The following is a 16,303-nucleotide window of genomic DNA, read 5'->3' as shown; positions in this document are numbered from 1 at the left end:
CTAAATGTCTGCATTACCCCCTGCAATACAACAAGTAAGATAAATATGTGTTGGTTGCCTGTGCCTTTGAGGAAGATTTTGAGTAGCAACTTTGGAAGGCAGAGGTGTTTGGGAACCCTCCTACATTTATTATCAGCTCTTTTTCTCCCTCCTCGTCTTGGGCCTCTCTCCTCCAGTGTGTTTGAATTTCAGAAAGGGCTCCTAATAAGATTTTTTAAAAAAAAAACAAAGCAAATATCCTTGTGGTTTGATTTTTCCATTCCTTTGTTGATTCTCTAGTTATGGTTTTGTCTGCTGCTACTTGTTACAGGAATACAGGTTCTTGAAATGGTTGTTTAGTCTTCTCCTTATGTATTTATTTTGGAATAAATAGGGGACTAGGGAAGGGACAGGGAGAGGCCTTAAGACCTTTCCTCTGATTCTAAGTCTGCAGCCTGACTGTAGTGTAAGAAGGAAGCCCAACTGATGATATGATACATTTCAGAAGCTTTTCTCAACTTTTCTATAGGTGACCAAGTGTTGGGGGGGTTCTCCTTATAGGTACGTAAAGCTGTACCATCTTGGGGTGATTTATACCCCAAGTATCACTTCTTAGTTGGGAATATGCCATGACATATAAAGCAAAAGCTCAGTGCAAAACTGTCAATTCCAGATGCTAAACTTACGCCCTTTCTCCCATCTGCCTATGTACCCCCACATGGAAAACTTTTTGAGTCCCCTGCCGTCAGAAATTTCTACATGACATAATCATTTTGTCCATGTACTAGCTCAGCCCCAACTTAACAGTTTCTATTTCAGTGTCCTTCTCAGTCATCATCATGAGCAAAGTTACAAAGGTGAACTCATATAGATGAGTTGAGAAATTTTCCCCAAACTGCCTATATCCATGGGCCTAACCTATGCCCCGTTTGTTTTGTCGACTGAAAAATATTATTGACTAGGTGTTTTGTCACCAAAAAGGATTTATTCAGGAAAAAGAAAGGGTTGCAGCCCAATGCATGCAGACCATGTGCACACACTGGCCTGCGTGCCAAGATGGAGGGTTGTTTATATAAGGAAAAAGGAATTAAAGTTGAACCACAAAGCTTTATTACAAACGTGGAGTTCTCCTTGTAGGGTTTTCACAATTATGCAGGGTGCGAGAAGTCTTCCCATAAGTCCTAGCTCCTCCCATAGACCCTCCCGACTGATTATGTTCATTTAAAGTCCCAGTCAGTCTTTATCAGTTTTTAAAAAGTCTTAGCTGATAGTTTAAGATGGGGCTTTACCTGCACTACAATAAATTAACGTTACAATACTCAGTCATCTGTGATGTTGAGTGGTGGGTTGGAGATGGAATTAACACCTCAAGGCATAGCAGCAAGTCTGCTGGTCATTGGTTCTCCTGCCACATTGCCCCTCTGCTAATTTGTTACTCAATATTTGTTGGCTGAATAGAAGGCTGGTTGGTTTGACCAAACTACCTCACTCCATGGCATTTTCATTAGGAGGAGATCACATTTAAGCAACAATTTCCACATCTACCCCCCACCTACTGTTCGAAAAAGATGCATTCTGTTAAGGTTTGGTGCACTGCCTGTCCATGAAGGAATCTGTTCGCCTTCATTTTTTCTTGTTTTCCTTAGTGCTTGAAAACAAAAGAGACTTCTCTTGGCTTCTGTTGTTTCCTAGTAGATCTGATCTTGGCAATTTAGGCTGAAAATGATTCCCTCGTTAAACTAGATGTCCCTCCTCCGATGCCAGTTGTGTTATTGAAGGATCAGGGTCAGCAGATATCCTGTGTTTTCAGGGCTTGGTTCTGAAGAATGCAACCCACTGAATATGAGCATTGAGGCGGAGCTGGTCATCGAGCAGATGAAGGAACACCATCACAGGGACTTGTGCCGCTTAAGACTGGAGCTTGAAGATAAAGTAAGTCCTTATCAACCCTGTCCTCTCATTTCTTTAAGCTCTGATAAGCTTTTGCATATAGGACAGCCTCAGTTCATTTTTCTCATAGGGCAGCACTGTCTGTACATTTCCTCTTGTGTCTTGGTGGCTGCCAGGAGCCCACCTCCTCAGGATGGGGCCATAGGCCATGCACGAGGCCTTTTCCTCACAGAGCTTCTCCCAAATGTAATATCTTTATTTTCTCGTAAGCATTGAACTTGATGGCCATTACATTATTTCCAGCTTTTTAGAAAAACAGTCTTAAAATGGAAAAAAGCCTTTTGATATAGTCTTACCTCCTAAATTAGGTACAAGTTCTGAGTCTTGGCCTTAAAAACTCTTCACCTTCTTGCTTCAACTTATTTTTCCATTTTTCCTGTTTACCATTCCTTTGAGTTACCTTATCCTGCAGCCAAACCAGGGGGTCTGCTGTTCATCATCAGACTATCCTCTTGTTTATGCTGTTACATGCGATGTTATTCCCTCTTTCTGTCTCTTGAAAGTCTACTTATCTTCAGAGTTCATATCAAATGTTACTTATTGCATGAACCCATTCCTGAATTTCCCCACCAAATGTGATTTTTCCCTCCTTTAAATCCCCTGGTTACATTGTAGCTCCTTTTTCTATACTTTTTCTATTTTTTCATTCTGCCTTGTAGTATACTTGTTTGTGTTTGTCATAACCATGGCTAGACTGGTTTCTCCTTAAGAGCAGGGACTACTAGCCTTACCCAACTTTGTGTCCCCCACCAGGCCTGCAAACTGCCTTAAAGGTGTTCAATAAATATATGAATTTAATTAAGTATGTTAAGACCCTAAGTTTGCAGTTGGAAAAGATGCCTGGGAAGACAAATGCTGTCTCTGTGAAGGTTTAGTCAGTTTTCATAGAGTTGTTCAGAAATGAATAAGATTCAGCCAAGTTAAAATAAAGGAAAGCAAACCATGCCTGACTTAAGTATGTCTTATTTCATGTGTGTCTGAATTGTTACTTTACAACAAAACGGGGAAACTGAGGACTGTCTTGTAGGAAAAACATGCTTCTGCCCCCATCGTGTTTCCATGGCCTGGAGTTGAGTGACACTGTGGTGGCTTTGCTTTCTGGCTCTAGGTGCACCATTATGAAAAGCAGCTAGATGAAACCAAGGCTGCTTGCGAAAAGGAGCAGGAGAACATGAAGCAAAAGCATGAGGATGAAGTACACATCTTGGAAAAGCAGATAAGTGACCTTAAAAATGACATTGCAGAACTTCAGGGCGAGGCAGTGGTGCTCAAGGAGGCACAACGTATGACTACCCGCAGACAGGAGGAGGAGAAACAGCAGCTGCAAATGAAGTGGGATGAGGAAAAGATTCTCCTGCAGGAGAAGCTGAGGCTGGAGCACGAGGCAGAACTCAAGCAGAGGCTGGAGCAGGCGGAGGGAAACTACAACCGGGAGAGGGAAGGACTTATTCACAGTGGTGCCTGGACTGAAGACAAGGTGAGAGGCCTGACACAGGAACTGGAGCAGTTTCACCAGGAGCAGCTGAAAAGCCTGGCGGAGAAGCACACTCTTGAGAAGGAGGAGTTACGCCAAGAGCTCTTGGAAAAACACCAAAGGGAACTTCAAGAGGGGAGGTAAGAAAACGGGGGAAATGGAGCGACCTGGCGTGCTCTCTCTCAGGAGTGGCAGACGTTCCAGTCCGTTAAGGGAGACTTGGACGAATCAGAGGCAGAATAGCCCATTGATTGACTAGATTTTGGTTTTTCGGTTTTTCAACCTGTTTTGCCATTTTGCAGACATAAGCCTACCCTGGGGCTATTGAAACCTTTTTTTTTTTTTTTTAAAGAGTAAAGTATGTCTTTTATCTGACTTGTATCTTTTAAGGTTACACATGAGGATAAGATTATCGTCAATGTGGTTCCTTCCTAGTTCAGTCCTGTTGTTTTCTGAGAAAAGCTATTTATAAACTAGATTCTGGGCAAAGGTATGTTTCCTGCCAGAGTTATGAAACGCTACTTTGTGCTTGCCTTACTCACGTGAAATCTCAGGTACATTTGAGGCCTTTGGCGCTTCATACTCTGTTGAACTCAGTGCTACTACATTAAATAAGAAGCAAAAACATAATGAATTTGTTAACATATGTGGTTTATATGACTACTATCCTCCAATGTATACTTAACTAAAATGACAGAATTTTATATATATTTCCCAAGTGGAGGGGTTGCATTAATAGGCATTTGATCATTTAATATGAAATACCTGTTTAAGTTTTTGGTTAAAAAATCCAAAACCAAATACATCCAGGAGTGTGCCAGAGAATTTGGTTTCCAAATTTTCCTTCTAAATGCAAATAAAGGTTCAATACTAAGTCTTTTCAATGAATTATGGCTGCTAGCCATGGGTCTTAGAAATGAGACCCTTCTCAGTGTAAATGAATCCCAGAAGGATTAAGTGAAAACCATCCTTAGAAAGTATTTAAATTGTTGACCTGGCAGCTTCTTCTATGCGTGGGAAATGTTTTCTTGTTTGCTTCTGGAGTTGATGGCAGTTTTAGTAATGCTGTATGTTGACCACATTTAGGGAAAAAATGGAAATTGAGTGTAATAGAAGAACCTATGAGCTAGAAGCCCAGTTTCAGGCTGACTGTCAGAAAGTCACAGAGAGATGTGCAGATGCCCTGCGAAGCCTGGAGGGGCACTACCGCCAAGAGATGCAGGAGTTCCTGGAGCAGCAGCGTGAGGAGAGAGCCCAGTGGGAGTTTGAGAAGGACGAGCTCACCCAGGAGTGTGCAGAAGCTCAGGAGCAGCTCAAAGAGACTCTCCAAAGGGAGAAAGCAACTTCTCTGGTCCTGACCCAGGAGAGAGAGATGCTGGAGAAAACCTACAAAGAACATTTGAATAGCATGGTTGTTGAGAGAGAGCAGCTGCTCAAAGACCTGGAAGACCTAAGAAATGTGTCTGAAAGTCAGCAGAGCCTACTGTCCGACCAGATACTTGAGCTGAAAAGCAGTCACGAGAGAGAGCTGAAGGACCACGAGCAGGTCCTGTGCCAGGCAGGCGTCTCGGAGCAGCTAGCCAACCAGCGGCTCGAGAGGCTAGAAATGGAACGTGAGCAGGAGAGGCAGGAAATGACGTCCAAGCTCCTGGTCCTGCAGAATGTCCACAAAGTGACCTGTGAGAAAGCAGATCGAGACAGAGCTGAGATGGGCTCAGAAATCGCTCGACTTCAGAATAAAATTAAGGAAATGCAGCAGGTGGCACCTCCTCTGTCCAGACTTCAGAATGGCTGCCAGGAAATAGGGGAGGAGGTGGAAGGAAGTGGAGCCATGTCCCTGCTCCAGCAAGGAGAGCAGCTGTTGGAAGAGAATGGAGATGTCCTCTTAAGCCTGCAGAGAGCTCATGAACGAGCAGTGAAAGAAAATGTGAAAATGGCTACTGAAATCTCTAGATTGCAACAGAGGCTGCAAAAATTAGAGCCAGGGTCAGTAATGTCTTCTTGTTTAGATAAGCCAACTACTGGATTTTTTGGAAGTTCTATGGAACAAACAGAGCCATTTTTACTGCAAAACCGAGTGAAGCAAATAGAAGGTGTCCTGAGGGACCTGCAAGACGATGAGGTTCAAGATCTGGGAAGTACAGGGACGAGCTCTGTTCAGAGACAGGAGGTCAAAACAGAGGAGTCTGAAGCATCCATAGAGAGTTTTTCCGAGCTTGAAAATAGTGAGGAGACCAGGGCTGAAGCCTGGGACCTCAAGAACCAGGTTTGTCAACTTCAGGAACAGCTCAGGGTCTTACGTGCAGACTGCGATCGAGCTTCTGAAAAGAAACAAGACCTCCTTTTTGATGTGTCGGTGCTCAAAAAAAAACTAAATGTGCTTGAGAGAATCCCGGAGGCTTCTCCCAAGTATAAATTGTTGTATGAAGATGCTAGTAGAGAAAATGACTGTCTCCAGGAAGAGCTGAGAGTGATGGAGACACGCTACGATGAAGCCCTAGAAAACAACAAAGAACTCACTTCAGAAGTTTTGAGATTGCAGGATGAGTTAAAGAAAGTTGAAGACGTGACGGAAACATTCCTGAGCCTCGAGAAGAGCTATGATGAGGTCAAAAGAGAAAACGAGGAACTGCACGTTCTGGTTTTGAGACTTCAAGGCAAGATTGGGAAGCTGCAAGAGAGAGCAGTGTTCCAGTGTGACTGCTTCTCCTTATGGGAGACCCACTTAGAGAGCCTGGATGCTGAACCTGATGAAAAGGCACTTGAACTAAATCAGACACTGGAAGAGTGTGTGCCACAGGTTATGAATGTACGCCATATTATAGAAGGACATTATCAAGAAAACCAGTACCTTGACCAGAATACACAGATCCTGGAAAAAGTAAAAGCACATGAAATTGCCTGGCTACGCAGAACAATCCGGACACATGGAGAAAAGCCTGGAGAACAGAACCACGTTATACTGGAGGAAAACACTGCCCTCCTGAGCCTTCAAGACAGACATTTTCAGCGTCAAGCCATGATAGCTGAGTTAGAGATGGAGAAAGAAAAGCTGCAGGAGCTGACTAGAAAGTTGAGGGACAGAGTCACTAATTTAGTTAAGCAAAAGGATGTACCTTCTCAAGGAGGAAAGGAGGAGGAGCTGAAGGCCATGATGCATGACTTGCAAAGCACGTGCAGTGAGATGCAGCAAAAAGTTGAACTTCTGAGGTAATGTATGTACCTTCTAACCTTCACGGAATCCCACAGAGCACCTGGCCAAATCTAACTTCCGCTGCTTGCTGTACCTAGAGAAACTAACCTGTTAGTCTTCAAGGAGAGAGAAGTACTTTAGACTTCCTTCTGCTTTGTGTCATATTAACAAATAGAATAACCTTGCCTAGAAGGCATTCCCTTCCTCTGTAGGAAATAGATGTCGTTCACCTGGGGTGTGAAAGTTCATTATGGAGTGTTTGCTGTTTAACCACGTGCATCATCAATGTATGTCAAGTCTTTATCTGTTCTAGCACTTCACTTGGATAGATTTTCCTTTTTGCTATATGTTAGTTATTTTTCCTCATTTTGATGAAACATTATATAAGAATGAATGCTTTTGTGTATTTAAATTAACTTGCTTGGTAGAAAACTCTCTTCTTATACTAATATAGGACAAATGTGTTTTGTGGCTTATAGTTTTTCACTTATATCACTTGAAGTATGCTGATATTCTGTAAACAATGGAAATTTATACTAGGACATATAATTTTATTGAGGAGCTATCAGATTCTAATAAATACGCTTAAAAAGTAAAGATGAAAATGAAACTACTTGAACCAATGTTCACTTGACTTTATAAAATATGGTTGCAATACTCTTGTAGCCAATTTGGTTTTTAAAAAAACTTGGAAAATATTAGATCATGTCTGAAATATCTTAATGATATGAAGCAAAATAATTTAATTCTGGATGTAGTTTTTCCTCTTCTAACTTCAGGCCATTTTTAGTTCTAAAGATCAGAATATAATGAGATGGAAAAAATCCCAAAGTAAACGTTAGTGTGTATATTTCAGTCTGGCCCTTTTATTTATGTAGTGAATTTCCTTGCTATAGGTACCCTGAGGCCTAAAACTAAAGCAACTTGGTAGTATGGCTATGGTCTCTTTGAAGCAGGTAATCTCTTTGAGACGGAGATAATTGAAGTTATCTGCTCAAAGCAGTCTGCTTGCCACTGAGAAAATCAGTAGCCAGCGTGGGCATTGTGTCTCTATGCTCAAGGGCTTTAGCCATGCTTCCCAAAGTCTTTTAGTGAAATTCTTACTTCCCAAAAGAAATGAGTCAATATGTCATAACTTGATTGCCAAGTACTAGAAGAGTACTAATTTAGACTTCTCCTTTTAACTGGCATGGAATACTTGTTTCATTGGAAGTTACTAGAAAGTATTTTCCAAAGATGTCAGATGACTGCCTTGTTGTAATTTTTTTTTTAATCTCTACTTCAGATACGAATCTGAGAAGCTTCAAGAAGAAAATTCTATTTTGAGAAGTGAAATTACCACTTTAAATGAAGAAGATAGCATTTCTAGCCTGCAATTGGAGAAATTAAATGGATCTCAGGAAGAAATGTGGTAAGACATAGTTTTAAATTTTCTTAAGGCATTTTTGCAAGAACTAAAATTATTTTACCTCAACTGTTAAAGCCTAGCTCTTAAATTATATTTTCATTGTTGGTTTAGGCAAAAAATAGAAACTATAGAAGAAGAAAAAGCTGCAATTCAGAAGATGGTTGAAAACTTAAAGACACAGGTAAAGAGATACTTAATATTTCTCAGTGTTTCTTAATTCTGAAATTTTTTTAATTTGATATCATCTAATATTTTAAAAAAGGGGTGAGGAAATGAATGTACCCATTTCATGGTGATAGGACTACAAAGTGGTAGCACTGTGAGGAAGACATTTTGGGGATACCTATCAAAACAGTAATGTATATCATATATCACACCTTCTAACCAGCAGCCCGCTTCTTAAAAAAAAGAAAAAAGACCCTAAATACAAAACCCTACCATGTGTAAATGAATTTTCCAAAAGATTGTTTTAGTTTCTTCATAATTAGATTCAGTGCATTCTGGAATATCTTGATATATGGAATACCCTATAGCCACTAAAAAATATAGCATGTGATGGTTTCTAAATGCACTGATTTGGAAAGATAAGAGTCTATAAATGGAAAAAGCAGGCTGTCCAAACATCTGAAATGATTCAAATTTTTGTTACAAAAAAGAAAAGAAAATCTCTATGTGTCCATGGGTTTCCTATATGCATAGAAAACCATCTGGAGGTATTCTAGCTGTGAACAGTGGCTACCCATGTGGAGTGGGATTGGACTGAGTGCCTATCATTTCTTCATACACTTCTGAAGTGACTGAATTTGTCATAATTACTGTGTATTATTTCTGTTATTAAATGTGTGTGTGTGTGTCTGTATAACTACATACACATAGAGGGGAAAGCAAGAAGTCTCTAAATCTGTTTTTTTGGCGGAAGTAAGGCAACTAGTTTTTTAAACTTATCTCAATTTTAATTAGATTTCAGAATTGAAAACCAAAAACCAGCAGTTGGATCTGGAAAATATAGAACTTAGCCAAACGAACTCTCAGAATCAGAAAGACTTGCAAGAGCTTAATCAGCGTCTGGCAGAAGTGCTGTGCCAGGATGAACAGCCCGGACACAGCCCCTCTGAGGAAGGGCAAGAAGAAAAGTCTCATCTGAGGGAGGAGCTGGAACACTGCAAAGCGCAGGTATGGCCTGTAGCCACCGGTCAGCCTTTTTGGAGGAAATCCCAAGAAATAAAAGAAATGCTTATGTTAAATTTCTTACACATAAAGTCTTAATAATTGAAACAGTATGGTACCAGCCCATGAATAGACAGATAATTGAATTAGAAAGTCTAGACTTAGACCCAAGTATAAATGGAAACAGCATATAATGAAGGTAGCTTCTCAAATCACTGGGGTAAAGATGTGATTTTTAAAAAGTGGTGCCTGGACAACAGGTTGACATTTGGAAATAGATAAAATTAGATCCATATCTTATACCATACATAAGGATAAACTCTAATTGGATTAGGAGTCTAAATATAAAAAAAAAAAAACGGTACAAGTCCTAGAAGAAAACATGGGTGAATTCATCTTTAACGTTGGTGTAGAGAAAGGCTGTCTAGCTACAACTCATAAACCAGAGGCAAAAAAAAAAAAGGGGGGGGGATTGATTGAATTTTTAAAATTTGCATGGCAAAAAAAAGTAAAATATCTATGGGTCTATACTGATAAGAAAAACTGAATAAGTAAATAAATGGAGGAGAGACACTGTCTTCCTTACAGTAAAATTCCAATTAATGTGGAAAGAAAGAAAGAAATAGAAAGTCATTCTAAGGCAAGTGCCAGAGTAATAATTGTTGTAGACAAAAGTCCACTGATTGACACTAAAATTAATAAGGAGAAACATAATTTGCATAGTCTCAAACTATGTCCCCCAAAGAAAAAGAGAGCAACTTTACAGTGGAGAAACCTGCAAAAACTACCCTGCAAATCATGTTCATGCCATTTATGTGGGAAGTCTTTTGAAAGATAGTTTTAGTTAGTTCCATTGAGTATAAAGATCAATGGTCATAAAACAGTGTGTCTTTGAATTTATACCTTAACGCTGCCTTCTGTGAACCTAGTAAGTTTCCTCAGACTAAATGAATATGTATATTATTTGACTTGTACATTTTTTTCTTAGTCCTCTACTTTAGTGTCTTCTCTGGAGGCAGAACTTTCCGAAGTTAAACTACAGACTCATATTGTGGAACAGGAAAATCTCCTTCTCAAAGATGAACTGGAGAAAATGAAACAAGTAAGTAAGACTGTGCTGCTTGGAAAGGGTTGGGGGGAGAGTGGGAGAGGGGGTGGTGCCGGGAAGGTGGTCATTGAACAATGCGGACCTGGTGGTCTGGCTTTTCTAGCCACCAAATGTCCTTTTACCGAATCCTGTCAACCAGCTTATTGCTTAGTAAATAAAGTTGAGGACTCACAGTACAAGTCTATTTATAAAGGCTCCCACTGTTAATTCTCTAAATGTTGTTCTAGTTATGTAACATATACATTGTAGACTGAAATTCTATTCTTATACATAAATCCCAACGACTTCAGTTTAAGAAATTGGTTGTTCTACTTTCTTGCAGCCAGGTGATGAAGCAATGTAAGTTTGTCTGAAAGGAAGGTGTGACTTTCTTGCTTATCTATTCATGAGACACAGGTGAAGCTCGGCCCTCTTATCCCTTTTTCTTATCGTGAATATGAGGCATCTATCTAAGGTTTAAGAGTAAGTTCTAGAGTATTATCAGGGAAGCAGTCTCACTTATGAATTCAGCTTTAAGGAGCCTATGTCAAAGTTTCAAAGATTTAACTTCAAGTATCAAAGAGGGTTTACTTTAAAGTTATATTCTTAACATTTTCCTATTTTATTCTTTATTCTGAATTTTTCCTTGAGTACAGGACTCTCAGTTTGAGCAGTCCTGATTTATAATAGAATTTAGTCCCATTTTATTTATTTGCATCCGCAAAGCATTACTTCAATATTATGACATCCTTAGATTATAAAGCTCTCTCTCTCATATCTCTCCAGCCCGTAAGCATAAAGGTGCCCTTCCCTGAATGCTGAGATATTGAGTCTGTACCACTGAGTGTTAATGTTTGTGCTAGTCTCTAATTGACTCCTATCAGTCTTGATTTCCTAATAGGGTTATATGACTTAGGGAATTTGTGTCTCTCATAATGCCTTGTACAGTACTGGTACCTAATGGGTGCTTTAAAAGACCCTTTTCAAGTCACATGCTGACCAACAGTAACACTATCATTTCAACACCCCGCTGACACCAATGGACAGATCCTCCAGACAGAAAATCAATACAGAAACAGTGAGTGGCCTTAAGTGACACATTCAACCAGTTGGATTTAATCGATATTTTTAGAGCATTTCAAGTCACATGCTGCTGTGCAAAGTGCATCTGTTCTGCCATAACAGATGCTGCCTATCCATAGAAACGGTCCAGAAGTTAAAACTCACGGGGCCCTTCATTGGTGTGTAAGCATTCCAAAGCTGTTGTTATCAACTTCATCCTAATTAACTTGGACATACTTGTCTCTTTTACCTTTTGAAAGTCTGCCTGTTGTCCAGCCTTTAAGATGATAATGATGGGTTCCAAATCCATAGCATGCAAAATGCGTGCTCTGTGTCTTTGCTAAGCTAGAGATCAGAAGAAAAGGGGCGGAGCTGGGAGGAAAGGAGCGTGATGAGGACGTCATTCATCACATTTTTATTGCATACTTTTGGCAGCGGAGTTGATATAAATCATGAGATGGAGAAACAGTGAGCCCTGTCTGCCTTTGGCAGAAGTTGTTTTGTGGCACTCTTTTGGCTCACAAGAGTAGGATGGTGTCAGCCCGTGGTTGCTGCCATATATATAGCTTGGACCTAGAAAGCATGTGCTGCTCTGTATGACATAATGACTCCTCTTCGCAAAACACTTTTACTTGCATTAGCTGTTGCTAATGCAAACAAGAATAGCATCAGCAGAAGTCAAATGCCAATTTGTAGACACCCAAAATGGTACGAGGGTCTGGAGGTGGGAGGCAAGGCAGTGAGCAAAGGACAAAGGTCCTTTATTAAACCAATGCCCAGGTGCTTGAAAATACATTTCCTATATCCTTCTGACTTGTTTAAATTTGTAAGGTATGCTGGATTTGTTGCAAGTTGAAGACAAGATTCAACCCTTAAAGTCTATTTTGTCATACTATTTCTAAAGGTAAAATTAGGGTAAAATAAATTTTAAAAAAATAAATAGGGAAGCAGAAAGATGGCCATAGAATCATAATGATAATAAAGAACTGAAAATTTGAAAACCAAGTGAAGCAGAGGGAAATTAAAAGTGTATGAACTGTGGGAAAGAGTTAAGAAGTGTAAGAAAGGGCCGGCCGAGTGGCTCAGTTGGTTAAGAGTTGGCTTAAGAGCATGAGCTCTGAGCAACAGGGTCGCTGGTTCGATTCCCACATGAGCCAGTGCCACTGTACCTGAGCTGAGCTGTTGCTGAGCTGCCAACAGGTGGCAGGATGGCTCAGCTGGTGTAACAACAAGATTACCTGTTCGATGATGGACTACGCCCATCCGCAACTAAGACTGAGCTCAGCACCTTAAGCTGAGCTGCTGCCTGGATGGCTCAGTGGATAGAATGTGCGCTCTTAACAAGGTTGCAGGTTTGACTTCCGCATGGGATGGTGGCTGTGCCCACCCGCAACTAAGATTGAACACAGCACCTTGAGCTTAAAAGCCACGAGCTGCTGATGGGCAGCTAGATGGCAACTGGCGCCCTCCACAACTAAGATTGAAGAACAACAACTTGGCTGGTCCCCCTCCCCAATTCCCCAACACTGTTTCCCTCCCCCCAATTCCCCAATAAAATCTTTTTAAAAAAATAGAAGAAGTATAAGAAACAGTCTCTTTAAAGTAGAGGTTGGGGGTAGGTGGGGCTTGCTCCCCCATCCTGGACATTGAGCAGTCTCTGGGGACATTTCTGGTTTTCATAACTGGTGTGGAGTAGGGGTTGCTGCTGGAATCTAATAGGTAAATCCAGAAATGCTGTTAACTACAGTGCCCAGGACAGCCTCCCACAACAGAGAATCATCTGACCCAAAATGTCAATAGTGCTGGGGTTGATGCTGAAAAGGAACAAAAAAGGTCTTTAGGTTTGCTTGATTCCATAAAGTGGAGATCAAGAAGCCAGTGTGTCTACACTAGCAACATTTCACTAAGCAAGTCAATTTAGGTACCTTCCAAAGGGAAGGGTACATGGAGCAAGCTGAAAAACACTGATTGTTTCACCTTTAAACTTGCCCTTGTGTTGATCCATTGTACTTGCTTTATGCCAATTCTACAGTCTTGATGGAGATTTTTGGGGAAAAAAAATTTTTTTTTCTAATTAAAAAGGCATGAGGAAAATCTATTATGCTATAAGTACACAAGTGAAATTGATGACAGGATGGCATTACGTTATTTATTTTACCCGGAAGGTAAAACAGGAAGCCGGGGCCATTATCGAACAATGTCTGTCTGGTTGAGTCCGTCTGAGCAGACATTTCAGCAGTCAGAGAATGGATAGAAGCTCAGAAGGAACATTTTGTTAAAGTTAATTATAGTCCACTAGAGTTTATATGTCCTCTGAAATAGCTACAGATAGGGAAGTAACAGTAGCCGTGAACATGCTCTGTTTATAAATACCTCTGTATAAATACAGCCATGAGAAACGATGCGAGGGCACATTTGTTTATATCTTACAGCTGCACCGTTGTCCTGATCTCTCTGACTTCCAGCAACAAATTTCTAGTGTTCTAAGCTACAATGAAAAACTGCTGAAAGAAAAGGAAGCTCTAAGTGAAGAATTAAATAGCTGTGCGGATAAGGTAGTAAAACTAAAACTTTTTACCATTGCTGTACCGTGTGTACCGTCATGACCATTTCTCTATGCACAGTGCCGTATGGGCCTCCCATATTGGCCTAATTGTTTCAAAGTCTCCTGACATAGCATTTGAGCTGGCATTACGGAACCTTAGAGCTCCTGAAGCTGTCATTTTAACAGAAGTCTAAATTAGTTGCTTAATAGTTGTGTTATTAAACACAATACGACAAAGTTTGTCTCATTTGAATATGTAACCATACTACGTTATTATATAATATTATTTAAATATTATCTATTTAATATATAAACATATATTTTAAATATATCACTATTTTACTTATATTTAATATAAATAATATTGTTGTATTTAATAATCTGAGATCTATTACATAGACAAAGACTTTTTTTTCTATTGTATTTTCCCTAGCAAATCCAAAAACACTGATTTTATCCCACCTGCCTTAATAGGTATTTCATATTTTCCTATTGCCATACACTCTTGAGATTTCTAATTGCCTTCCAGTCCACCATCTCTCACCCACAAAATCGGAGGCAATGGGAAAGAAAGATTAGCGATGCCTTGAAATTAAAGGTAGAACAGGGAGTCAGTCAGGAAAACTTCTTTCTTCACCTCGCTGTTTTCCTCCATGTGCATGGATAGTACTTGGTCTTTTCAGTATAAGTGGAGGCATATAAATTGAGGCTAGATATGTTTGCAAAAATGCCGTTACCTCTTTTCTTTTCTTAAAACAGTTGGCAAAATCAAGCCTTTTAGAGCACAGAATTGCTACGATGAAGCAAGAACAGAAGTCTTGGGAACACCAGAGTGAAAGCTTAAAGTTACAGCTGGTGGCTTCACAGGAAAAGGTATGTGGACAATTCCTATTTCATCTGCATACTTAGTATTTTCCTGTATCTTCCAACAGAGCTCCCAGTGGAAAGAATATTCCAGGTGGAAGTGACTCAGAATGATTCAATTTGACTAATATTTGATACATCCTTGTAGTGTAGTGAAATAATTTGAATATTTCCCTCAAAGTTCATTATTATGAGATTATCTCATCATTATGAGATTACTTATTGATGAAAGTTTGAGACTAGTGTGTAAAAAGAACTACTTGGGCTGGCCAAGTGGCACGTTGGTTAAGAGTTGGCTTGGGACACCAGCTCTGAGCAGCAGGGCCCCAGTTCAGATCCCACATGATGGCCAATGATGCTGCGCCCTCTACAGCTAAGATGGTGAACAACAGCTCGACCTGGAGCTAGGCTGCCGTGAGTCGCCGGCGATGGTGTAGGCTACAGTGGGGCTGCAGTGGGCTGCCGTGAGCTACCGTGAGCGGCCGTCCAAAGGCCGGCAAGCGACTGCCTCACCTGGGAAGAGCACAATGATCACAATACCAACATGAGTCAGTGAAGCAAAGTCCTCCACAACTAGGCTGAAGAACCAAAGGATAACAACTTGTCTGTTCCCCTTCCCCGATTCCCCAACACTGTTCCCCTCCTCCAATTCCCCAATAAAATCTTAAAAAAAAAAAGAACTACTTGTTTCTAATTTAGGAATAGGATTTCTAAGGCAGGTCCATGCCCTATTATATAGTTAAGATGTCTATCAACATTCCTTTTACAACTTGAATTTTTTTTATTGAGATGTTAGCATGGAGTGGGCTTCTGTAAATACATATTTTTATTTTCAACTAAGAGGTTTTTTAAAAACCAATGCCACAGGCTAAAACATAATTTCTATAAAATTAAGTAAAAGCATCTTTTGTGGTGCCCATTCATACTCATTGGTTCTGTAAGGTATCACTTGATGATACACCAGATGACTCTATCAGCAATACCTTGCTCCAGGCATAGTCCATCATTAGCCTAAATATAATTTAACATCCTGTAAATATGCATAATATACTGGGTTTCCACAGAGTTACTGGAAAGAGCTGGATATGATAAGCAGAAACAGAAGGGACATGGATGTTCTCTTGTCCTAGCTCTTTCAGACCTGGACATGCTATAGGTGATACCATAAGGAAGGATTTGGGTCACAGTGTAAGACTGTTCTCATGATGCAGGTTCAGAGTTTAGAGGACACCCTGCAGGATGTCAACCTGCAAATGTCCCAGATTAATTCTGACCTACGAGTGACTCAGCAGGAAAAGGAGGCTTTAAAACAAGAAGTAATGTCATTACATAAGCAACTTCAGAATGCTGGTTACAAGGTAATTTTCTTTTCTTTTTATTATTGAGGTATAACATTATACAGTAAAATGTACACATTTTGAGTCTATAACTTGATTATTTATATACATGTATGTGTAAAATATGGTTTTGTACATACCTGTGTATGTATGTTTGTGTTTGTATAACCACCACCCAGTTCAAAGCATAGAACATGCCCAGCTCCCAGCAGGCCGTCTGTGTCCCTTCTAGTTGAT

The 16,303-nt window shown here is 40.1% G+C and overlaps 1 protein-coding gene across 21 annotated transcripts in view; it reads left to right on the top strand.

Annotated features, from left to right (window-relative positions):
- Positions 1-16,303, top strand: part of NIN (ninein) — a 132,617-nt gene that overhangs the window by 96,156 nt on the left and 20,158 nt on the right. For 17 of the 21 annotated variants that reach the window (XM_019630470.1, XM_019630467.1, XM_019630469.1 and 14 more), the window contains 10 exons: positions 1,790-1,911; positions 3,038-3,543; positions 4,490-6,613; positions 7,882-8,007; positions 8,116-8,185; positions 8,965-9,177; positions 10,160-10,273; positions 13,753-13,875; positions 14,625-14,738; positions 15,941-16,087. In XM_019630470.1, coding sequence (XP_019486015.1) covers positions 1,790-1,911; positions 3,038-3,543; positions 4,490-6,613; positions 7,882-8,007; positions 8,116-8,185; positions 8,965-9,177; positions 10,160-10,273; positions 13,753-13,875; positions 14,625-14,738; positions 15,941-16,087 — 3,659 coding nt within the window. Of the gene's footprint in view, positions 1-1,789; positions 1,912-3,037; positions 3,544-4,489; positions 6,614-7,881; positions 8,008-8,115; positions 8,186-8,964; positions 9,178-10,159; positions 10,274-13,752; positions 13,876-14,624; positions 14,739-15,102; positions 15,145-15,940; positions 16,088-16,303 lie in introns of those variants that run through there. The other 4 variants (XM_019630487.1, XM_019630488.1, XM_019630486.1 and 1 more) reach the window with 3 other exon arrangements.

This window comes from Hipposideros armiger, unplaced genomic scaffold (assembly GCF_001890085.2).
Source record: "Hipposideros armiger isolate ML-2016 unplaced genomic scaffold, ASM189008v1 scaffold_918, whole genome shotgun sequence".
Lineage (NCBI taxonomy): Eukaryota > Metazoa > Chordata > Mammalia > Chiroptera > Hipposideridae > Hipposideros > Hipposideros armiger.
The sequence above is the reverse complement of the archived record's forward strand: the minus strand, read 5'-3'. Positions and strand labels throughout refer to the sequence as shown.